We start from the raw sequence: 25709 nt of genomic DNA on the forward strand, positions 1-25709 counted from the left end.
TACAAACCATCTGTGTATTATTTCTCTTGAGCCACGCAATGTGAATTAACTTTTCAGCCATTCCAAGTAACTTCTGCACATTACCCCCAGTACATGGAGAGCGTAGAAACTCTTGTAAGGGCGACTCAGCCGACCGGAAGGAGCCTGGACCCAAGGGGTGTCAGTCCTCTCAGTGGAATTAACAGACACATCTGACTGGTGCCGGGCCCCAGGCACACGCACATCAACTAACTTGCTTTTGAGAAACACGTTAAAGTTAAAAAGGCAAATGACATCCAGAGGAGACTTTTCTGAGGAACAGAGATTTCACTATGCATCAATGTAACAACTGCAATTTTTAAATAAATAGTACCTGAAATATATAGTTATTTTAGCCACTTTATTCAGTATTAACTCCAATAGTATCCTGAAACAAAACTTTAAATTTTTCTAACATCTTTAACTATAAAAGGATGACATGTTATAGCATAGTTAGCAGACAGATGAGCAAAAAGAAATGACTACTGTTCCTTTCCTTGTTTTTTTCCTGCAGATATGCTTGCCCTTTTTAAGAAAAAAAATTAAAACAGAACCAAACTCTCTACTTCAGAATGTTTTTCAACTGAACTCATCTTGTTATGAAATATCCTTCTATAATATCATTTTACATTAAGTACAACATCCCATCAGATGTTGCCATTTTTAACCAAGAATCTTTTAGCAGAAATTTAGGTGGCTTCTAATTTTAGATATCATAAGTAAGGCTGCAGTAAATATTCTTAAACATATCTCTTTGCGTGTATCTGTAAGCCCTGCCTTACAAATTACTGACTAAAAACTTTCCAGACAACAGAAACAATAAAAAGACTATTGTTAAGCTAAGTTAGGGCTTCAGGCACTAGAAAAGGACCTTTACTACAGCTTTCGTTCCTTCTGATATCACAGATCAATCTGGAAACAGACATTTCCCAAAGCTAAGGCACTGAAAAGCCAAAACACACAGTTATGTAAGAGACATATAGTTGCTGTCACGTTTAAAATGTTACAAAGAGAACAGAACTGAAATGTGCCCTGGCATTGTGCATTTTCATTCCCTTTGAAAAGCAACTGAAAGAAATGAACGCAGCCACATGGAGTGCACCGTCTCCTGCCCAACCATGGAATCACACCTTTCTCTCTCTCTATGGCTATGCCATTTGCTCCCGAGTTTGTTTCTTGAAAACATAATAGCATGAACACAGTTTTCTTGAAATGTAAAGGTAAAATTAGTTTGTATTCCTGAAAGCTAGCAGGCTGTTATAGACTATACTATAAGCACCAAATGCTTCCTGTAGAGCAGGGGTCGGGAACCTATGGCTGGCGAGCCAGATGTGGCTCTTTTGATGCCTGCATCTGGCTCACAGACAAATCTTTAATAAAAAAACCAATAATGTTAAAAATATAAAACATTCTCATGTATCACAATCCATTCATTTCCTACCACTTATGTTCATGGTTGCAGGTGGCTGGAGCCAATCACAGCTGTCCTCCAGGACACCACCAAATTTTTATTGGATAATGCACAACGTACACAGGTCATTGTATGGCTCTCACAGAATTACATTTTAAAATATGTGGTGTTCATGGCTCTCTCAGCCAAAAAGGTTCCCAACCCCTGCTGTAGAGGCTAAAAGTTTTGACCAACTTGCTTTAGTGTGCCTAAGATCCACGATTTTAAAAAACCATCTTAGTCTGGCCTGTGGAGGCACAGTGAATAAAGCGTGGACCTGGAACGCTGAGGTCACCAGTTCAAAGCCCCAGGCTTGCCTGGTCAAGGTACATATGGGAGGCAACTACAGTGTGTCCATCAAGTCATGGTGCACTTTTGACCGGTCACAGGAAAGCAACAAAAGATGACAGAAATGTGAAATCTGCACCAAATAAAAGGAAAACTCTTCCAGTTTCATACCTATTCAGTGCAGTTCGATGTGGGCTCATGCACAGATTTTTTAGGGTTCCTTAGGTAGCTATAGCCTCTACAGACTCGACACTGACTGATGGCCTACCAGAACAGGGTTTCTCCACCAAACTGCCGGTTTCCTTCAACTGCTTATCCCACCGAGTAATGTTATTCTTATGTGGTGGCGCTTCATTATAAATGCGCCAATATTCACGTTGCACTTTGGTCACGAATTCGAATTTAGCAAGCCACAGAACACACTGAACTTTCCTCTGTACCGTCCACATCTCAACTGGCATGGCCGTGGGCCGCTCCACTATACATGGTGTTACATCATCATCTGCGCATGCGCATATGCTACCACATCATCCTACAGAAACTGGGAGGATTTTCCTTTTATTTGGTGCAGATTTCACATTTCTATCGTCTTTTGTTGCTTTCCTGTGACTGGTCAAAGTGCACCATAACTTTACAGACACACTGTACTATGAGTTGAGGCTTCCTGCTCCTCCCTCCTCTCTCTCTCTCCTCTCTCTAAAAGCCAACAAAATATTTTTTTAAATCATCTTGGATAAATGGAGCACTGACTAGTGACAAGCCTCGAAGGCAGGTCAGGCTAAGACATTTCACCTGATTCAATCGTGTCTGCAAAGTGATCCGTCCTCCAGAAGAAGGCATGCGACTTAGGGCTGCCTCAATCTGCCAACACAAAGATAGGTGTAAATAAAAACAGACACTTCCATTACAGGCAGGGCAGTTTATGACACAGAATGGAGAGCAAAGACTGTAGCCTCGCATCTTCTTGTCCACCTCGTCTTTACACAAGTCCCCTCTGTCACAATCAGGACAGCTCGGCACACACAAGTGCAGCTTTGGTGGGAAATTCGTTGCAGCTCCTTTCTGACTGTTCTTTAGACACAGGCATTAAGCTCAGGAAAAAAATTACACATATTTTGGGTGTGTTTTATACCTGGTCTTTCTCTTTCGTAAGTTCATCAAAAAAGCGTTCCGTTTCAGCCAGGGTCCTGATTTTTGCGGTATACTCAAAGTCCTGGGTGCGTGGCGTGTGTGTGGGTGTGGGCGCGGCCTTGCACTGATCGCAGCCCATGGGCTCGCTCTGCCCCCAGGCCGGCCTCCCTGCCGTGGCCTTGGCTCCACCGGGCAACAGTTCCGGGGCAGAGTTAGGGTTCACGTGGGTGTCGGTGGCTTTCTCTGAATTTCTTTTTCCTGTCAGAGAGAAGAGAAATTTCCTTTATTTCTTACTAAGTTTTCCAACAGCTCGTGTCCTACATCAGTTACCCAGTTTCACTTTCTGGAAATAGCCACCACAGAGAGAGAGCAACCCGTCGTGTTTACCCTCCGCAGAATGCTAAAGGCATGGCCCTCAGCGCGACCATCATCCAAAATGAAAATATAGAGACTTTCTGTAAGCTTACATAAACTTTCGGTACACTTAAGGCAAAATAAATGTTTCAAAACTAAATAGCACATTTATACCAACACTAGAGTTAACGTTTTAGGAACCTACCCACGTGATTTCACATATATTATAACTTTATGCCAAACTTAAAACATAAATAAAAGGCCCTGGCCGGGTAGCTCAGTTGGTTAGATGCACCAAGATTGTGGGTTCGATCCCCAGTCAGGGCACATACAAGAAACAATCAAAGATGGCATGAATAAGTGGGACAAGTTGATGTTTCTCTGTCTCTCTTCCCTTCCTTTCTCTTTTAAAATCAACAAAATATCAGTGTATATATATAAAAGAGAACAAACAAAAAATTACCCAAAGCCTAAGTTGCATAAAAATCAGAGAACATAAAGTATAGAGAAAAACTGAACAGTACGACCCTGGAAATTACACATTAACATTTGCTATACCTCAGTTTACCAACTTTTTTATTTTTTTAGTGAGAGGAGGGGAGGCAGAGAAAGACTCCCCATGCACCCAACCGGGATCCACACGGCATGCCCACCAGGGGATGATGCTCTGCCCATCTGGGGCCCTTGCTCCATTGCAATCAGAGCCATTTTTTAGCACCTGAGGTGAGGCCATGGTGCCATTCCTCAGCAACCACAGCCAACTCACTCGAGCCAGTCAAGCCATGGCTGCGGGAGAGGGAGAGAGAGAGAGAGAGAGAGAGAGAGAGAGAGAGAGAGAGAGAGAGAAGGGGGAGAGGTGGAGAAGCAGATGGGTGCTTCTACTATGTGCCTTGACCAGGAATATCCCAGGACACCCACACGCCAGACAGACACTCTACCACTAAGTCAACTGGCCAGGGCCGTTTCCCAACTTTTCAAAGGGGATAACAACACAGACACAATCTGAGCATTGTTAATGCTTATTGTTAGGGGCCCTTGGATACAACAACACAGGATACTATAGTAATATTTAGAACCTTGAAAAGATACCAAAAACTCACAAAATGAATAACTAAAACCAAAACTAATAATTTTTTAAGAGAAGGTACGGTACCTTCTGAGTCATCTAGAGGAAGAAACTGGAGTTGTTTTCTTGGATGGGTACGTTGTAATGTAGCCACAGGAACAGTATCTAAATCATCCAAAAGTATATCAAATCTATTGAATGAAGCAAGTTACTTGTGAGAAAAACAGTGTTAACTGAGCCCTCCTGTCGCCACTAGAAGCATGAACCAGCATCCCGGTAACACACACACTGACATTTTTATTTTACAAAGAAAGCTGGTCATACAATTTTCTAAAACTGAAATTTAGTTTGTTTATTTATTTATGTTTGTTTATTTATTTATTTTGTATTTTTCTGAAGCTGGAAACGGGGAGAGACGGTCAGACAGACTCCCGCATGCACCCGACTGGGATCCACCAGGCACGACCACCAGGGGCGATGCTCTGCCCCTCCGGGGGGGGGGGGGGGGCGCTCTGCCGGGACCAGAGCCACTCTAGCGCCTGGGGCAGAGGCCAAGGAGCCATCCCCAGCACCCGGGCCATCTTTGCTCCAATGGAGCCTTGGCTGCGGGAGGGGAAGAGAGAGACAGAGAGGAAGGAGGGGGGCGGTGGAGAAGCAAATGGGCGCTTCTCCTATGTGCCCTGGCCGGGAATCGAACCCAGGTCCCCCGCACACTAGGCTGACGCTCTTCTGCTGAGCCAACCAGCCAGGGCTAGTTTATTTTTTTAATACAAAATTATAGCTACATACCAGAAACTTAGAGCATTTACCCAGATGGTGTCTTATACCCTTACGAAAGAAGCAGGGCAAGGATTAGCATCCCCATTTTACAGGGGGTGAAATGAGGTTCCCTGAGCTTGAGTAATTTCACCAGGAGCCTATGGAGCTGGGTCAGCAGGAGTCAGTACCCCTCGCCCCTCCCCGGGAGCCTGGGTGGAGGGGCGCTCAGTGCCAGGGCCACACCGGGACACTGCACACTCTCATGCAAATAGCTCAGAAACATCCCTGCAGGGAAACCTTTCCAGGAACTCAAAGAATTACGTCTACATCCAAAAGCTGGTGGGGAGGGGCTCTGAGATGGTATATAAATTTTGTAGTAGCCAGTTTACACAGTTACAAACTGTTTTCATGTGTTACGGTATTTCTACTTTTTGGTATGACATTCACTGATATGATTTAAATCCAGAGAGTTCCCATTAACTGAAACATTAATGACAGCTAGGAGCATAAGTTGAAATTTAAAAACAAAAGTCAATAATATATGCATCTGATTCTACAATTTTAGAGAACTTACCGAATCGAACTGCTTTCAGCTTTGCTAAGCAGATGACTAAATCCTGGGGACAAATTTTCTTTAGGGGACCGCTTCGGACTGTAAGCCACAGTCACCGGTGTTAACATAATCTCTCTTTTCACTACAGAAGAAAACGAAGAGGAAATACTCTTTTTTCTTCTATACAATACATGTGTTGTATTGGAAAAACATAAACTTTTATTTTTTTTTTCAGCACTCTCTGCTACCTTTCAAAGAAAAATAATCACACTGTAAAACTTTTTGGAAGATAAATAAGAGTATAAAAAAACAATTTATAGCCCCAACATCTAGAGGGAACCACCGCCAACATTTTCGTATATCAGACAGTAACTTCAGCACTGACTCAAAACTGGTTTTTCAGGATTTTAGAAGTCAACTGGAAATAAGCTGGAAACACCAGAGGCCGAGTGGAGCTGCCCATAATGCAGTCAGATAGAAATCCTCTCAACTATGATGAGACTGAACACTGAGGATACGGATATCCAGTGTTTAAGCTTTAGAACCACACCTGTAATCAGGTAAAGAAAAAGGTGGCTTAGCGCTGAGTGGCCTTAGGTGGGTACATCGTTTTTTGTAAGCTAGCTTAAATCAATATGCCTGAACTCATGTCTAATTAGGCCAGCGGTTCTCATCGGGATGGCTTTAGGTGACCCCCGCCGGGGTCGTGACCCACAGGTTGAGAACTGCTGAATTAGACAGATGATAACTATCCACGGAATGGAGCCTGTGCACAACAGCCCGAGCCGCCTTTCCACGGCCCAGCACATGAGGACTGTTGTGTTTACGTGGTGCCCTGGAGTAAATAAGTGAGGTTGCTTGTGGGGGCTGGGGCTGTCTGCGGGGAGTGAGGACCCACATCCCATCCTGACTATGTGGTGGTATCATGCACAAAAATTTGCTGGACACACACAAAAAAAGTCACTCAATAAACTGATCATTTTTCAGTTACAGTCACAGTATCAGTGCAATCAGGTAATTTTGTTCTTGAAGAAAGGTCCTACTTGGGGACCCTGAGCTCAGGGCACTCTCCTGGGTGCGAGGGACGTTGTAAAGGAGATGGAAAACATCAGTGTGTCAGTGTGCATGGCTCAGATGTCACTCCTCTGACCCCAGGAGGCGGGGCATCTAATTCTTACTTGGCGCACTTGATTTACGAGTTGAAGGTGGTAAAGATGATGATCTCTGAGAGGCAGAATTAAACCTCTTCTGTCTTTGGGCACATTTCTCTGGGGACCGACTTGTACCAACAGTCATTTCAGTTTGCCGAGGATTCACTAATCCTATGAGACAAACATAAAAGAAAATCAAACAGGACAAACCTAGCCTCAGCCATCTGCATTTATTAACAGATGGTTATACCAGCAAGCAATTCTCCTCACTGTGCAGGTTATGGTGAATATTTGCAAATGCACCACATTATAGGTAAGAAATGCCTGACAAAGGAAAATGTGGCCATCGATAATGCATTCATTCTGGTTTCCTGTTTACAACTGGCACTCAAGGTGATTTTTCAAGAGTTTATTTTTAGAAAGCAGGTCACTAATTTATTTACTAGTAGATACAGCTTTGGGTGCCACCCCAAGGGTGTCAATGATGTTATTAGCAGGAGTTGCAGGTACCTGTCCATGGAAAACCAGCACCAGACATCCCTGTCCCATCTCGGGTGTGTGGGGACCAGAACGGGGGACAGGCATGGCCGGTCTCACTTTATGAAAACCAAGTATCTGTCACGGCTTTTGATATAAGACAAACTGGTGTAGAAATTTCTCAAATATCCTTAAGAATGCCACAGAAATCTTTAATAACCAGAATGTAACATGCAATCTGCTTTTATAAAAAGTATACCTTATGCTATGACTGTGATAAATTACTCACTAGGGGATTCGATTATCTCTGAAATGGGGCTGAACAGCAATAAACTAAACTTTTTATTTCGTTACTTGGGGGATTCCATTTTAAAGAAGGTAATATAATTAGGAAGAAAAGGGAACATACCTATATAGCTATAATCTATAAAACTCTATCAAATATAAGGAATAAAATACTTACTGTTTGAAGTATCCTCTTTCTCTGTCTGTGTGCCCCAATTTTTAAATATTTTTCCTTCCTCAAGTTCTTTTAAAGCTCTCATGATTGGTGTGTCTGAAGCCTCTCTCTGCTTTTTTATCGGTATATCTGTTGGTGAACTTCCTGCTGAAGAATCCTTTTCTGGAGAATGGCACCTGAAATAATAATTGTAAAACATGCGGCACTGTGGACTGAATGTCTGTGCCCCCCACCCCCGTATGTGGAGACCTAACCCTCAGTGTGACGGTACTTGGAAGTGGGGCCTTTGGGAGTTGATTGGGTTGGCTGAGATCAAGAGGGTAGGGCCCCCATGATGAGACTGGTACCCTAATAAAGAAAGGAAGAGAGAAAATCCTTCTCTCTCTCTCTGCACCAAAGGAAGGCCTAGTGAGGACACACCCACCCAGGAGGAGGTTCTCACCAAGAACCCAGCCATGCTGGTACCCTGAGCATAGACGACCAGCCTCCAAAAGTGCAGGAAATCAGCATTTGCTGTTTAAGCCCTGAGTCTATGGTGACTTGTTACAGCAGCACAAAGATACACGGCCCACCAGCACTGTGAGCGTAAGAGAGCTGCCATTCAGACTGCACCACGCTGGGTAAGCTTTACATCACGTGCAGAATGGAGCCTGTACACAACAGCCCCGGGCCGCCTTTCCACGGCCCAGCACACGAGGAATGTTGTGTTTATGTGGCGCCCTGGAGTAAATAAGTGAGGTTGCTTGTGGGGGCTTGGGCTGTCTGCGGGGAGTGAGGACCCACATCCCATCCTGACCACATGCCCATGGGTGGCACACAGCGTGCCCAGGCCCAGGTGGGGTGGCTCTGAGCAGCCCACAGAGTAAACTCCCCAGAAAGCATATCTTTCAAAGTAAAATAAAAATCAGGTACTTAAAATGAAGACATTCAGGACACAGGAGAGCCTCCTTACATCTTCCTCTGCATTTGAAGGCAAGTGAGACCTCTAGGGAGACTCAGGGGCGCTGGTGTGAGCCCCGCCGCTCTCTATCTAGGGGGACTCAGGGGCGCTGGTGTGAGCCCCGCCGCTCTCTATCTAGGGAGACTCAGGGGCGCTGGTGTGAACCCCACTGCTCTCTATCTAGGGAGACTCAGGGGCGCTGGTGTGAACCCCACCGCTCTCTATCTAGGGAGACTCAGGGGCGCCAGTGTGAGCCCCACTGCTCTCTATCTAGGGAGACTCAGGGGCGCTGGTGTGAGCCCCACTGCTCTCTATCTAGGGAGACTCAGGGGCGCTGGTGTGAACCCCGCCACTCTCTACCTAGGGAGACTCAGGGGCGCTGGTGTGAACCCCACCACTCTATCTAGGGAGACTCAGGGGCGCCGGTGTGAACCCCGCCACTCTCTATCTAGGGGGACTCAGGGGCGCCGGTGTGAGCCCCGCCGCTCTCTATCTAGGGGGACTCAGGGGCGCCGGTGTGAGCCCCACTGCTCTCTATCTAGGGAGACTCAGGGGCGCTGGTGTGAACCCCGCCGCTCTCTATCTAGGGGGACTCAGGGGCGCCAGTGTGAGCCCCGCCGCTCTCTTACCCAGGCGCGCAAGCTCCCTCCGGCTGGCTTGCCACTGCCGGGTCCTGGGCATCCAGGGGCTGGCCTGTGAAGATGGAGTACTCCGCCCCAGGGATCAGCCACTTCCGCCGGCTGACATCCGAGGTGGCCAGCGTGCTATGAGAATGCAGGTGTTCGGGCATTACAAGGTTTGTGCTTCTATTTAAACTGAGCACAGGCTGAAAACAACCTGCTTTGGAAGATTATTATAGCCTACGTGGTAGTTTAAAAACCACATTCAGCAATCTTACTTTAGATACATGAGTTCTACACGATGGTTCTGAGAGCTAACGGCATCATTCCACACTTCTGTTGCTTGTGGTCACTCCTGAACCCCAGTCATGCATGATTCAGGCACCTGCACACCCACACAGCCCTGCACACCCCAGCGAGACCACGGCCACGGCCGGTGGGAGCAGAGGCCAGCGTCCCTCTGCTCCTCCCACACCAGCAACAGGGACAGAATCTCCTGCCCAAACAGTGTCCTCTACCTGCATGGCCCAACCCAGGGGCTGCCAATCATAGACTGCTACTGAACACGCGAAACATGGCTACTGAGACTTAAGAACCAACTTTAAAATGTTTTCTAATTCTAATGAACCCATCTTACAGCCTGCACAGCTCTCTGCCCTCCTACGAGGCGATGTCACACGTGTCAGTGGGCCTGGGCCTCTCTGATGATCTGACTGCTCCTCCTCCAGGAAGCGCAGCAGAGAGCAAGCGGTGTCCTCACCTCCCTTGTCCTACTTACCTCCCCACTTCCCTCACTCCTCTCTGCCTGCCCTGGGGTGCACCCCCTCTCTGCCTGCCCTGGGGCACAACCTCTCTCTGCCTGCCCTGGGGCGCACCCCAACAATGACCAGGCCCCAGGGCACCTTCTAGCACAGCAACCTGGCAGCAAACACCTGGCTTGGGTAACTGCGCTGCCCACACTGCTAGTGTCTGCATGCAACAGGCACACCTGCAGACTGGGGTGTCATTACAAAATCACTCTCACCGTCTCAGGGACACCCAACACTGCTGGCACAGAGCCCCGCTGTAATCGGCGACCATCTCCTGCCTTCTCCTCTCTCCTCCATCTGATGGTCCAGACTGATGGTCAGGAGATAACCTCGCACTGTACTCCAGAGAGGACAGAGGCCGGGAAACCACTGGGCACTTCTACCCGTGGCATTCTATCTTGCCCCCGACAGTGTCATGCACATGCTTCACAAAGCAGCAACATCCCAGCTCTTGACATTTCAGGGGTTTTCCTTCCCTCTCCAGCATGCCCCCGCCCGTCCCCCTGTCCTCCTGTCCTCCCCGTGCCTGGGCCCTCAGGGGCTGCAGCCTGCTGTTCCCATTTCCCTTAGTCTTCAGGCAGCTCAAGCTCAGCATCCCCAGGCAACTTTACCCAATATCCAGACCCTGGGGCCCGTCAGCATTCTGTCCCGGACCACTTCTCAGTAAACATCCGTCCGCCCTGCCGCCTGCAGCACTGCCTAGACAGATGACTCCAGAACTGTAACTCCAGCCCGAGACCTTACTTCTGGGATTCTGCAGTTGCCTGCCCGGCCTCCACCTGGATTCACACGACTCTCAAACTGAAACACCCTGGAGACTGCCCGTCCCCCGGCTGGCCCTTCCCGGGGTGTACATGGTGCACTCCCTTGTTCCTACAGGATCGAAGGGCTTCTCTGACACCCCTTCCTCCCCTGCTGTCTAAGCTGTAACTGTTCTATGCAATCCACCTCAGAATGTCCTGCAAATGCTTCTCTTCTGTCCGGGCCTCGGCCACCGTTTAGCTGCCACCCCCGCAGCGCGGCCTCGGCCACCATCTGGCTGCCACCCTCCCCCAGTGCGGCCACGGCCACCACCCTCTCCAAGAGTGGCCTCAGCCACCCTCTGGCCACCACCACCCCAGCACAGCCACTGACTGCCCGGTGTCACCTCTTCTGCTCCTGGCAGGCTCATTCCACAAGCAGCAATCTGACGACGTGGTTTTACAGAAAGCCCCTCAGAGGCCTCCCAAGGGACTGGGGTAAACTCCAACGTCCTGATCCTGGCTCAGTGAGCAGCAGGATGTGCCTGTGATTTCGCTGGGGGCTAAAGGATATGGGCTGGGACATTCAGGCCACAGTAGTCACCTGCCAGTTGTCCAAATGAGCCAGGCTCCCTTCTGCCTCGGGACATAGCAGGGCCGGTCTCTGCCTGGAGCATCCCTCTACCCCACACTGCCCTTCCAACAACACTACACGCTCACGTCCACAGAACAACCCGCCTGACCTCGGTCTTAGCCTCCCCGGTTCTCTCTCAATGTTCGATTTCAGCAGCTTATATACATTTTTTCCTTAGTAACTCACTATATACTATTTAAACTAACAAAGGTCTAGAAAAGTTTCTCAGTGGATAATTACAACTTAGATTAAAATTCACAATTTAACAATTTTTCTCAAATAAACATAATTACAAAGTTATTATCTACTCATTAATACTCTTTACACCAAAGTTATAAGAACTGATTCTAACATGGAAAAAAACTTATTTTGTATATGTATCATCAAGCTCATGCTCTGAGAGTACAGAAAAGCTAAAAAGAAAACTAAAAAGAAAAATCCAGCCCTGGCCAGTGGCTCAGTAGATAAGAGCATCGGCCCAGCATATGGACGTCCTGGGTTTGATTCCCGGTCAGGGCACACAGGACAAGCAACCATCTGCTTCTCCCCCCCCCCACTCTCTTCCCCTCCCACACTAGTGGCTCAGTTGGTTTGACTGTTGCCCTCGGCACCGAGGATAGCTTCATCGGAACATGTCAGCTTCACATGCTAAAAATAGCTCAGTACTCAAGCATCGGCCCCAGATGGGCATGCCGGGTGGATCCTGGTCAGGGCTCATGCGGGAGTCTGTCTCTCTACCTCCCTTCCTCTCACCTAAACAAATTTAAAAAAGGAGAAGAAAAGAAAAATCCAGACAATCCAATTAAAATTCACCTTCATAGGTCTTTCTATTAACTTGGGAATAAAATTTCTTGACTTTTAGGGCTAAAAGAGCTTTTGAGACGGTTTAGCCCAATGTCCTTGTTTTTACAGATAATAAAACCGAGGTCCAAAAAAATTAAGTGATTTGCCTTAGGTCACAGCTGGACAGAGTCAAAAAGTAAGAACACCCGTAATCTCCTGACTCCCAACCTGACTCGACTATTGCCTCCTTTGGCAAATGCTATAGCAAAGAGCTCTGCCGACATCTAATAATTAGATGTTTTTACACATCCAGATTCTATCATGACATAAACCCCAACTTTCTTATGACTTAGACAATGAGCTCCCAAGTTCAGTGAAAGGGTGCATCTATTTCCAGCCCCACAGAGATCAAATGAAACAGCTTACTTGGCACGCGAGGGCCTCGGGGGAGTCCCGGGATTGTGGCGGAGACGTAGCATGTTCTCATGCTCCACTTGCTTGATCTGAGCTTCAAGCTTTGAAATCGTTCTGGTTCAAAAGCAGTGAGATAAATTTAAGTACATCGAACAAACTTAGGATACAGTCAACTACAGATTACTTATCTAAGAGACCCTTCTACAAAAGGGGAGACACCAAGGGGCTGTAGTCCATAAACCTTTTCACAGTAAAATTCCACCTTTAACTTTACAAAGTCAGGGAGAGCAAATAGAAAGGCAAACACATTGAACTTGACAAAGGAGCACTTCGTCTCCTATAACCGAAGGAAAAAGAACAGAATAAAGGGGACTTAATCCAGCAAGTAAAAAATAGGGGGTATTTTATAGCTTCATATTCATTTTAAAATATACCCTAATTTTTGTGAGCAGTATATATCAATTTGACTACAGATCAAAACATACAATGTATTAATTAAAAATAAAACAAATTCAAGTATAGTATATTCAAATACACTGCAATTCTAACAAGTTTAATGCTAACCTGTAAACATTCATGCATATGAAATTTAGACAGTTAACACTTTCACAAAAGAGGAAGCAGGGTTAACTGTCAATCACAGAGCTATTAAAAATAACTTCTAATTTTTAAACTATGCAAAGGTTAAAGCATCCCAGACACCTCCTCCTAACGGCAACTCCTAGACCGTGCATCACGTTCAAATAAAAGCCTGTTTTCCAGGCACCAGCAGGAAGCAAGCTCTGTGGCCAGTCCCTTTTTTCGAGCGTGGCGTGCATTCTTCCCATTCTTTTAAACCTGAAATCTATCTTCAGATCTTGTGTTTTAAACTCAAATTCTTCTCTATTCTACTGCTAAGAAGGTCTGAAAGAACAGCTCTAACAGGGCTGCTGCTTTCTACTAATCTGATAAGGGCAGCTAACACTAGAACTGAATGAGCAGACAAGAGAGCAGACAGCCATCCTGTCTCACCCTGTGGGAAGTCCTTAGACTGTGGCAAGATCTCCGAACAAGGGACATTACTATCTCCAAACACAGAAACAAGCTCTAAAGCTAATTAGAAACATTTAATCATTTGCCATAGGGACCGTTTATGACTCCATTCCTACCTAATTAAGCAAATCAGACCATGAATATAGTTCCCAAATCAGGTCTGTAAGAAAGTAGATGACCACAAAATTGGCGTGAATGCTATTCTTTTGGGAGCATAAAAATAATTCAGTGAACCAGACTGCTTCTTAAAATTCTTCTCAATGGTTTGGTATCATTTAGATGTTGTTACGTATGCTGAGGAAATACTTAACGTCTGGAGAAATGTGTATGTCTCAGGCCCAACCACCAACGTATTTTCATCATTTAAAAATCTTTGGCTAGGCCCTGGCCGGTTGGCTCAGTGGTAGAGCGTCCGCCTGGCATGCAGAAGTCCCGGGTTCGATTCCCAGCCAGGGCACATAGGAGAAGCGCCCATCTGCTTCTCCACCCCTCCCCCTCTCGTTCCTCTCTGTCTCTCTCTTCCCCTCCCGCAGCGAGGCTCCACTGGAGCAAAGATGGCCCGGGCACTGGGGATGGCTCCTTGGCCTCTGCCCCAGGTGCTAGAGTGGCTCTGGTCGCAACAGAGCGACGCCCCGGAGGGGCAGAGCATCGCCCCCTGGTGGGCAGAGCGTCGCCCCCTGTCGGGCGTGCCGGGTGGATCCCGGTCGGGCGCATGCGGGAGTCTGTCTGACTGTCTCTCCCTGTTTCCAGCTTCAGAAAAAAAAAAAAATCTTTGGCTAGCCCTGGCAGGATAGCTCAGTTGGTTAGACTCTTGGAGCATCGTTCCCGAAGCACAAAGGTTGCTCGTTTGATTCCCAGTCAGGGCACATACAGGAACAACATGATATTCCTGTCTCTCTCTCTCTCTCCCTTTCTCTCTAAAAGCAATACAATAAACATTTTTAAAAATGTTAAAAATCATGGGCTAGGCCCTGGCTAGTCGGCTCAGTGGTAGAGTGTCAGCCTGGTGTATAGATGTCCCGGGTTTGATTCCCAGCCAGGGTACACAGGAGAAGCGCCCGTCTGCTTTTCCACCCCTCCCCCTCTCTTCTCTCTCTCTCCTCCTCCTCTCCTGTAGCCATGGCTTGATTAGAGTGAGTTGTTCCCAGGCTATGAGGATGGCTCCATAGCCTCTGCCTCAGGTGCTAAAAAAATGGCTCCAGTTGCAACAGAGCAAGGGCCCCGGATGAGCAGAGCATTGCCCCCTAGTGGGCATGCCGGGTGGATCCTGGTCAGGGCACATGCAGGAGTCTGTCTCTGCCTTCCCTCCTCTCACTAAAGTAAAAAAATTTTTAAAAATATTCTTTAGTTAAAATCAAACGTGTTTCTATGTCAGGAAGATTAGGATAAAGTCTAACCTCAAAGTGCTTGAAAATCCTCAGGAAAACTTTCTTTTCATCACTTTCAATACACACACGAATTTAAGCCCAAAAGAACAATCAGAGGTGCTCACCTTTTCAAATCGGAAATCTGAGTCTGTGCGTCCAACAACTTGTTCTCAGTTGTATTTAATGTATCCTACGAAAAGGAGAAATTCAGAGGACTGAAGGTAAGTATTCAAATGCAGTCCTTTTATTTAAAAATTCAAAATATAATACTAACCTAAGGCTGCAAAGAAAATTATGCAGACACTTGGTAAACACGGCAGGAGCCACAGAACCACAGACAGAACTGAAGGCAAGGAGAGAGTGAGCGAAACCCCCTGGCGGGAGTCATGTGCCACAGGAACAGCGCACACTCTGCGGTACAGAGTGGACTGCCCAGCGTTACAATGGACATATTCTAACCTTAACTTGACCGAAGTCTCAGTACATGGCAAAACTGATCACTGTCACAGTGAGGTTCCCAAGGCAGGACTGGCCCTGAACGCCAGGACTCGGGCAGCCTGGCCACTCAGGCCTTCTCACTACCTCGCATCTCATGCTGCAGGACTGCCTGGGTGCCCCCCCCCCCCACCAGCACTGTGTACGTTTCACGGGTGTATTCATTATTCGCATCTGTATAGTATCTCAGTATTCTAACAATTTTCATCTCAACTCATCTCAAATGCAATAGACAATAAATATTTGTTAGATGAACAACTCGACTGAAGTTGTGAGTTATAAGGGCAGATACTTGAAAACAAGCCCATTGACACAAAGAGGATGGGTGAGCAATCAGTCCCCACAGCTCCATGGGAGCAGGGGAGGAGGAGGAAGGGGATGGGGAAGGGGGAAGGGAAGGAAGGGGATAAGGGAGGGGGAAAGACAGAGGGAGGAAGGGGGAGGAAAGGGATGAGGGAGGGGGAGGAAGGGGGTGAGGGAGGAGGAGGAAGGGGCAAGGAAGGGCCAGAGCCCTTATTTCCATCAAGCGCCCTGCCCCCACCGGAAATTCAGAACAGGAATGATGAACTCTTATTACCTTCGCTCTTTCATGTTCTTTTCCAAGGGACTCATACTCTCCTAAGAGCTACAGGAAAAACAAAGAATTGCAACCACAAAATTAAGCACTGTAACATCAACTGAAGGATACACTACACTACAAAGTAACTGCCCATACTCTTCAAAAATGCAACCTTATGACAGAGAAAGGTTAACACGCTGTTTCAGAGTACAGGCAACCAAGCAGATAAGAGAAGGGAAGAGGAGGCATGATCAGGCCGAGTCCTGGGTCCTGGATCCTGGGCTGGGAAGAAAGAACCATGAAGGAACAGTGGAGATGAACCGCACACGCTCAGATTTCTATGTTGTGATAACTGCTCTGTGGCCATGAATGAGAAGGTCCTTGTTACTAGTAACACATTACAAAAATTAGGGGTAAAGGGGCATGATGTCTACAACCTACTCTCCGATGGTTTGAGAAAAAAAAGATGTGTGAAGAATAAAGCAAATATGGCAAAATGTTAACATCTGACCCTAGGTAAAAGGAGTGGCAGTTCCTGCAAGTTTTTTGTAAGTTTAAATTTATTTCAAAAAAAAAAAAGGTAAGTAAGCCTGACCAGGTGGTGGCACAGTGGACAGAGCATCTGCCTTGGATTCGCAGGATCCAGGTTCAAAACCCTGAGGTCACTAGCTTGAGCAGGCTCATCTGGCTTGAGTGTGGGCTCACCGGCCTAAGTGTGGGATCATAGACATGATCCCATGGTCGCTGGCTTGAGCCCAAGGTCACTGGCTTGAGCCCAGGGTCACTGGCTTGAGCAAGGGGTCACTCTCTCTGCTGGAGCCTCCCAGTCAAGGCACATATGAGAAAGCAATCAACGACCAACTAAGGCGCCGCAACAAAGAATTGATGCTTCTCACCTCTCTCCCTTCCTGTGTATCTGTCCCTCTCTTCTCCCTCTCACTGATAAGAAAAAAAAAAAGAAACATAGAGGAAAATGCCAGAATAGCTAAAAGAGTGGAAAGCAATGGCCTCTAGCATAGGAAACTCCAAGGTAAGGAGAAGCGGAGAAGACTTGCTTTTCATTTGAGATGTGACTATTTAAACCATTTATGTGTGTATGAAAATGAATTTTAAAAACCAAAGCAACCAGAATCAAACCTAAAGCTATCAGGAAGAAACCTTGAATAGCCAAAATTCTTGTAGATTTTTTAGGCACCATGACAGAGGATATTAAGAAAAACTTAGAAAAAAATACACAACCTGACACCTACTCTAATTTCAATGTTATACAGATCCAATTTTAAGTAAAATTAAATGCAAATGAAGAAATTCAATGAGACCTGTTCTCCATCTGGTTCGGTTTACCAGTGGCCCTGCTACAGAGGCGTGGGTAGCCATGGGTGACTTCACGGCTCCGAAAGCTCCACCTTCCTGCTCTAAGATCAGACCCACCTGCCTCCACAGGCAGGGCGTGTATGCGCAGCTACCGCAGTTACAGAAAACAAAGATAAATGTGGGGAGTCTTTGGAGCTCATAAAAGCACAGGATCTAACACACCTTCAGCCAGCCATGTCACCGAGTTCCCACCGTGTGTGCCACTTACATCCTGAAACATTTTGTTTTCCTGCTTTAGCCTGGCATCTTTCTCATCGGAGAGTTTGTACGTGTTCTCAAACGCTTCTTCCAGATCCTGCAGCCTGGCTTTCAGTCGGACAATGGTGTGGTCCTTTTCTTTGTTACTTGTCCGCATTTCTTCAATCCGCTCTTGCAGAACTTTGGAGGCACTGCTGGCGGCACTGAGGCGTTCTCCGAAGTCACCCTATGAGACACAGTCAAGGGGAATAAATTGTTTTTAATAAAAAACAGGTGTCTCGCCCTAGCCAGTTGGCTCAGTGGTAGAGCATTGGTTGAGCATGTGGATGTCCCCGGTTCGATTCCCAGCCAGGGCACACAGGAGAAGCAACATCTGCTTCTATACCTCTCCCCCCTCTCGCTTCTCTCTCTCTCATCTCCTCCCCTCCTGCAGCCAAAGCTCCATTGGAGCGAGTTGGCCCCGAGCCCTGAGGATGGCTCCATGGCCCCGCCTCAGGCATTAAGAGCTCAGTTGCTGAGCAACGGAGCAACACCCCAGATAGGCAGAGCATCGCCCCTAGTGGGCTTGCTGGGTAGATCCTGGTCAGGGTGCATGTGACAGTCTGTCTCTGCCTCCCCTCTTCTCACTAAATAAATTTTTTTTAAAAAGTGCTATGTAGAATAATAAAACCGGATGCTATATGAAAAAAAAAATCTAGGTATTTAAGGGTAAAAGTCTACGCATTTGTCATATGTGTAAGATAATGGAAAACATGGACACATAAAATCTTGTACACAAATGTCATAGCACTATCGTTCACAATAGTCCGAGAGTGAAAGCCACCAAATACCTATCATCTGACGACTAGATAAACAAGTGCACTCCAGCCTCACAAGGGATGATGAAGCAGCCATGAAGAGAGACGGGGCACTAACACCTGTTACAATGTGGGTGAACTGTGAGAACATGACGCTGAGTGAGGGAAGCCAGACACAGAAGACCATGTAGTGTGTGATCCCAAAGTCCAACACAAGCAAATCCACAGAGAACACAGGTCGGTGGCTGCCAGGGGAGAAGGTGTAAGGGGAGTAGGGGCTGAGCAGCTTGGGGCTTCTCTTTGAGTAGCAAAAATGTCCTGTGATGATGGTTGCATGAGTTTGTAAATATACTAAAAACCATTAAACTGTGCACATTAAAGGGTGAGTTTTATAATAAATTATATACCAATTAAAAAATAGAAATTGCAAAGGGTAAAAGTTTCTAGTATCATGTAAAGCTGACAGCTCTCAAAATATAAACTTAACAGTAAGACATTCTAAAGGAGACAACAAAAGACATAAAACCAAACATTTTTTAAGAGTTTTATTTTTTTTTAATTTTTATTCATTTTAGAAAGGAGAGTGAGAGAGAGAGAGAGTGAGAGAGAGAGAGAGAGAGAGAGAAGGGGGGAGGAACAGGAAGCATCAAATCCCGTATGTGCCTTGACCAGACAAGTACAGGGTTTTGAACCAGTGACCTCAGCATTCCAGGTTGACGCTTTATCCACTGCACCACCACAGGTCAGGCACAAAACCAAACATTTTATGAAACTATTTACTTGTCTCTAAAGATCAGTTCATAAAAAAAGCTTGTATTTAACATTAAGACACTAGAGCCTGACCTGTGGTGGCGCAGTGGATAAAGCGTCGACCTGGAAATGCTGAGGTCACCGGTTCGAAACCTGGGCTTGCCTGGTCAAGGCACATATGGGAGTTGATGCTTCCAGCTCCTCCCCCTTCTCTCTCTCTCTCTCTCTCTCTTTCTCTCTCTTTCTCTCTCCCTCTCTAAAATGAATAAATAAAATAAAAATTTAAAAAAATAAAAAAAAAATCCTGACCTGTGGTGGCGCAGTGGGATAAAGCGTCAACCTGGAACACTGAGGTTGCCGGTTCGAAACCTTGGGCTTGCCTGGTCAAGGCATATATGGGAGTTGATGCTTCCTGCTCCTCCCCCTTCTCTCTCTCTCTATCTCTTTCTCTCTCTCTCCCCCCTCTCTCTAAAAATCAATAAATAAGATAAAAAAATTTTTAAAAAAATGCCTGACCTGTGGTGGTGCAGTGGATAAAGCATCGACCTGGAAATGCTGAGGTCACCGGTTCAAAACCCTGGGCTTGCCTAGTCAAGGCATATATAGGAGTTGATGCTTCCAGCTCCTCCCCCGTCTCTCTCTCCTCTCTGTCTCTCTCTCTCTCTCTCTCCCCCTCTCTCTCCTCTCTAAAATGAATAAAAAATAAATATAATATCTTAAAAAAAAAAGACACTAGAACAACAATAAAAATAGAATACTTACCACTTCTCTTTCTAGCAGGTTATTCTTATTTTCAAGTGTCCTCACACGACTAGTGGCCTCGTTCAGAGCGCATTCTAACTGGCCGCATCTAAGAGCACAGATTGAGAGGAAACAATTAGAACTTGAAGTCCTCTCCCCGACAAGTGTTCTCCCCAGACCAGCACATCGCACCAGCACTTCATGTCTGCCGGGGCTCGATGCCATGCTACTAAAAGGCATCCCAGTGAGCCTGGTGACAGTCTGGTATCCAGAGAAAATAATGATATAAAAAGATACCTAAGAGCCTGACCAGGCGGTGGCGCAGTGGATAGAGCGTCAAACTGGGATGCAGAGAACCCAGGTTCGAGACCCCAAGGTTGCCAGCTTGATCGTGGGCTCATCTGGTTTGAGCAAAAAGCTCACCAGCTTGGACCCAAGGTCGCTGGCTCCAGCAAGGGGCTACTTGGTCTGCTGAAGGCCCGCGGTCAAGGCACATATGAGAAAGCAATCAATGAGCAACTAAGGTGTTGCAATGCGCAACGAAAAACTAATGATTGAGGCTTCTCATCTCTCTGTTCCTGTCTGTCTGTCCCTGTCTATCCATCTCTGACTCTCTCTCTCTGTTAAAAAATTTTTTAAAAAAATTTTTTTTAAATAATAGAAAAAAAAAAAGATACCTAAGAAACTGTAAGTGAATCGAGCATGATACGGACAGATACCGACCTGCGCACCCATGTCCACAGCAGCTTTATTCACAGGTGCCAACAGGCGGAAGCAGCCCAAGTGTCCACAAGGGACAGACACAAACCTAGGACACACATCTACACATCTATGTAATGGAGTACCATTCAACCTTGAAAAGGAAGAAAATCCTGACACAGGCTACAACATGGATGAGCCTCAAGGACAGTAAGCTGAGTGACATCAGCCAGTCACAAGAGTCAGACATTGTACGAGTCCGTTTATACCAGTGACCCAGAGGAGTCAAATTCACAGAAATTCACAAGAAGCAGAACGATGTTTGACCGGGGCTGAGACACTGATAAAACTGTTCCTGGGAGAAACACCACCAGTTAGGTGCAGGTGTGTCAACTGTATTTTTTGTTTTAATCATCACACTGATTTGCTTTGGCAGAGACCTTGTCCTGAGTTCCCACCGTGTGACATAACCTGATACCATAACATCCGTGTTCATGGCCCCATATGCATTTCTAATGGAACTCTTCAATTTGCAATTCTGAGTTTGAAAAAAGCTGCTGAATATACTGACCACATAATTGGTGTCTGTCTCTGGTGAATCATTTCTCCAGTTCTAAATGATTTAACTTGCTATTCTGATTTTGCTATTCTGTGTCACACACAGTTTACACTGGAAGCCAGGTCACATCCTCCTGGGGATAGCCCAGGAAAACAAGGCAGTGCTATTCGTCTGCATGGTACCATTACCCTCCCTGTGTTGCCATTATTACTGTTATAACATGGCCACTTGTTTAAAACCCTGATGTCTGCTTTACTACACCTGCCTTCTCTCACTCTTCTATGGGCTCTAGAAGCTTCCAGTCATAAAAATGTTTTCATTAACTATCAGTTAACTAGATACTGTGAACCCTGAGGACTGACAAAGGTTCCTGTTGGCTAACTGTGCTCAAATTTAAAAAGAAAAAAAAGAAAAAGAGCTTAGCAGCCATTTCTAGACAGTGACCTCCCACACAAATTGCACCTCCTGAAAACATCTCTGCACTTAACCACCTGTCTGCACTGTGTTCCCTCCATCTGAGTTAGCCCTTATAAAGGGTTTCTGAAGTCTTACTTCAACCACTAGGACTGAGGCTTTCACCATCCAATCAGAGCTGTGCAGCTTTGACCAACAAGAGTAGCTCTATTCTGACCAAGGACAGTGCCTTTGGACCAATCAAACTGTGGGGATTCAGCACCCTCGTTTACATGAGGATGAACCAATCAGTGTCCAAGGTAGGGACTTATAAGCCAGCTCCCCTGTGGCTTGGAAAGTGCACTTTCCACTGAAGAGGTCTCCCAGAGCGGAGTAGACCAGCCCAGACAGGGGCTGGGTCCCTACCCCAGGCAGCTCACACTTGCACTCTCACTCTCACTGCACTGTAGACTCTTGAGCAGCTCCACAGTAGTGCTGTTGATAAAGCCATGCTGTATTATCAGTAAGTTGGTTGCACTAATTAAAGTCTTCACCATCCCCTAAATTCCCCAAGTTAGCACTGACTGGCACCATCCATCATCGGCTGATGGAGTCTTCTTTGGCACCCTTTCTTTAACCTAACAGGCTACTGATGGGCTACTTTCATACTTCTACTTCCCCACAGGAAGTGCCTGTGGTCGTCTCTGCCCCCTAAAAAAAATGAAGACCCAACATCTCCTAGCCTGCTCTCTTCTCTTTACTTCTTTGTCCTAGAAAACTTGAACTTGGGTTTTTTTCTGGCTCTTTTTCAAACTATTTCTCTCCACACCGCACCTCCACCCCCACCAACAGTGAACTGGAAGCTGCAAGCACTCCGAGTGAGACAGCATGGGCCCAACACAGCAACCACAGATGACCACAAGGTTTGCCTGCAGAATTTCCCTAGAATTCTGCAGGCAAACCGTTATCTGGACCAGGAGATGTCAGTTCCCCCTAAACTTTGTACGTGCCCTGGCTGGGGATTGCACCGGCAACCTCTGTACTTTGGGACAATGCTCCAACCAACAGAGCTGTCCAGCCAGGGCAAAAGAAAGAAGTCTTTGCTGTCATCTAGACTTGAGCAGTTTCCAAGCTGTTTAAGTCCCATTAAATTGTAAAGTATGTTGCCAGGAAGCTGTTATTAATACTAGTTAAAGCATCAGATTTTATCAGCGATTCTCACTCTCTAAAATAGGTGTAAAACAATTCCTAACACAAAACCATTCTCTCCTGTGTTTCTCTCCAGTTGTTTTTTAAACAGGATAATTGTTTCTGTGGGTTAATGAGTGTCTGGGTACAACAAAAAGGTTGAGAATGGCCCCAGGACATTATCATCAACTTATTAGAAGATCCATATGTAGCAGAAATCATCCCATAGGTGACATTCCTGTACAGATACAAAGTGTGCTCAACTTTCAGCATTTTGCCCATACAAAGCAACTGTCTTCGTGTCAGTTATTAGCATATTATAAGAGGTCGATTCAAATCTGTAAAAATGCCTGACCAGGCAGTGGCGCAGTGGATAGAGCGTTGGATTGGGATGTGGAGGACTCAGGTCCGAGACCCCGAGGTCGCCAGCTTGAGCGCGGGCTCAACTGGTTTGAGCAAAGCTCACCAGCTAGGACCCAAGGTCGCTGGCTCGAGCAAGGGGTTATTTGGTCTGCTGTAGCCCCACGGTCAAGGCACATATGAGAAAGCAATCAATGAACAACTAAGGTGTCGCAACGAAAAACTAATGATTGTGCTTCTCATCTCTCTCCGTTCCTGTCTGTCTGTTCCTATCTATCCCTCTCTCTGATGTTCTCTCTGTCTCTGTAAAAAAATAATAATAATAATAATAATCTGTAAAAATAATTACTAAGCAAACATGTTTTCAGTGTTAAAATTTTCATATCTGAAGCACATGCTTTCCAAGTGCTTTACTGTCACAATATACTGAACTTTGGGGAAAAATAACATATCCAAGGTAGAAACACTCAATGGTTAAATTGTATTTTTAAAACTATAGTTAAAATTTAAGTTTTACCTGTCTACAAGAATTTGATTGATTTTCTTCCAATCTTCAACTGCAGAAATTTCTTTTGCCTCCAGTTTCTGTTTCAAGCTATTTATCTCTGACTCATAATAAGCCCGGAGATCCGCAAGGTGCCGGGCGTGTTTCTCCTTCAGGCTCTGCCTGACACTGTGTGGGGGGTGGGGGAGGACAGAGGAACGTTTAGGGAAGGGTCTGCTTGCCCCAACCCTGAGAGAGAAGCCAAGACCACAATCATCCTCACAGCAAAAGATACAGCCTTTCCCCTTTGCACACTCACAGAAAATATAAATAGATTAATACACAAGCTGACTGCTAATAAAGTGAAGGGGGGAAAAAAGGTCGGATCATTTAATTTTTAGATGGCCTAGCAATCCCTGGTCGGCAAACTGCAGCTTGTGAGCCACATGCAGCTCTTTGGCCCCTTGAGTGTGGCTCTTCCACAAAATACCACGTGCGGGTGCTACCTTGATAAGGAATGTATCTACCTATATAGTTTATGTTTAAAAAATTTGGCTCTCGCGTCGGCCTGGCGTGTAGAAGTCCCGGGTTCGATTCCCGGCCAGGGCACACAGGAGAAGCGCCCATTTGCTTCTCCACCCCCCCCCCCTCTCTGTCTCTCTCTTCCCCTCCCGCAGCCAAGGCTCCATTGGAGCAAAGATGGCCCGGGCACTGGGGATGGCTCCTTGGCCTCTGCCCCAGGCGCTAGAATGGCTCTGGTCACGGCAGAGCGACGCCCTGGAGGGGCAGAGCATTGCCCCCTGGTGGGCAGAGCGTCGCCCCCTGGTGGGCATGCCGGGTGGATCCGGTCGGGCGCATGCGGGAGTCTGTCTGACTGTCTCTCCCGGTTTTCTAGCTTCAGAAAAATACAAAAAAAAAAAAATTGGCTCTCAAAAGAAATTTCAATCGTTGTACTGTTGATATTTGGCTCTGTTGACTAATGAGTTTGCCGACCACTGGCCTAGCTTAAAAATGTTGTATCTTTTTTTTTAACTTAAAACTTTCTATATTACTCAAGTTCGGTAAAAATCATGTTCATCATTTAAGCAGACACCATAGAAAATCTTTTAACATGACAAGCCATTCACTAAAATACATACTTAGACAACATCACAGGGTCGTCCAGGGAAGTCAATGAAATGCATTCTGAGATACTGTTGGCTGTACCTGGAAGCTGGGACTGACTGACTGAGGCTGGGGTTACCATGACAGTATGCTCTTCTTCAACAGTGTTGACTGAGATGTCATTACTAGCAATGGTATAGACTGAGAGGACCGTGGAGCTGGCCCTGCTTTCATTTGGGAATGCGTGGTTCTTCCAAGAGTCCACTGGTGAAGAAGCTTTTGCACTGGAAGGGCATTTTGGGAATCCAGACAGCTGAGGAGTGACATGACTTGCTTGTGAAAACGAGTCTACGTCAGAGTGGCTAGACACACTAGGTTCTAGAACAGAGTCTGGTGAAAAGGCTATTCTGTCATCAAGGGCATTCAGAAAACTGTGTGGGTGGATCCCTGAAAGCTGCTGATTTGGCTTCATGTGTAGCATTGGATCGAGAGTCAGCACCTGGAAAAGAGACAGACGGTGGCACGGTCTCACCATCGACAGGTGGCACTGTGTTGAGCGGAGCGGGCTCAGCTCTCCGAGGGAAACAGTGAAAGAAGAGCCAGAGGCCCAGGCAGTGGGCGCGGCCGCTTAGCAGCGCGTGGACTACCTTACCTCGGGCGGGTGAGCTGAGTCGGAAGATGGGAGACTCCTCTCGGGTAACTGCTTGCTCTCCCTCTGTTTTTTATGATATATATCCTTCAGTGATGGTAGCTTCATCTCGTTACCAGTATTAGACTTAAAGATATGAAACAAAATTATTTAAATGGTATCATCAATGATGAAAAATGTTTACTGCTATCAAGATCAGCACCATAAAGATTTTAAATAAATTAAGACTTTGGACTGTCAGAATTATAATAAAGGTTTGAAAGTCAAAGCCTATTAAAATGAATGGAAACATTTCATATTCTCTAACTATAAA

At 46.2% G+C, this 25709-nt stretch overlaps 1 protein-coding gene across 6 annotated transcripts in view; it reads right to left on the reverse strand.

Annotated features, from left to right (window-relative positions):
* MPHOSPH9 (M-phase phosphoprotein 9) overlaps positions 1 to 25709 on the reverse strand; it is a 50715-nt gene that overhangs the window by 3779 nt on the left and 21227 nt on the right. For all 6 annotated transcript variants that reach the window (XM_066260716.1, XM_066260714.1, XM_066260713.1 and 3 more), the window contains 15 exons: positions 25400 to 25522; positions 24783 to 25246; positions 23677 to 23832; positions 19982 to 20069; positions 17683 to 17898; positions 16119 to 16166; positions 15172 to 15236; positions 12660 to 12761; positions 9277 to 9411; positions 7711 to 7883; positions 6798 to 6941; positions 5641 to 5761; positions 4395 to 4498; positions 2889 to 3145; positions 2549 to 2617 (listed from right to left, as the gene is read on the reverse strand). In XM_066260716.1, the coding sequence (XP_066116813.1) occupies positions 2549 to 2617; positions 2889 to 3145; positions 4395 to 4498; positions 5641 to 5761; positions 6798 to 6941; positions 7711 to 7883; positions 9277 to 9411; positions 12660 to 12761; positions 15172 to 15236; positions 16119 to 16166; positions 17683 to 17898; positions 19982 to 20069; positions 23677 to 23832; positions 24783 to 25246; positions 25400 to 25522 (2265 nt within the window). The remainder of the gene's footprint in view (positions 1 to 2548; positions 2618 to 2888; positions 3146 to 4394; positions 4499 to 5640; positions 5762 to 6797; positions 6942 to 7710; positions 7884 to 9276; positions 9412 to 12659; positions 12762 to 15171; positions 15237 to 16118; positions 16167 to 17682; positions 17899 to 19981; positions 20070 to 23676; positions 23833 to 24782; positions 25247 to 25399; positions 25523 to 25709) is intronic.

The sequence above is a fragment of the Saccopteryx bilineata genome, chromosome 2 (assembly GCF_036850765.1).
Source record: "Saccopteryx bilineata isolate mSacBil1 chromosome 2, mSacBil1_pri_phased_curated, whole genome shotgun sequence".
Lineage (NCBI taxonomy): Eukaryota > Metazoa > Chordata > Mammalia > Chiroptera > Emballonuridae > Saccopteryx > Saccopteryx bilineata.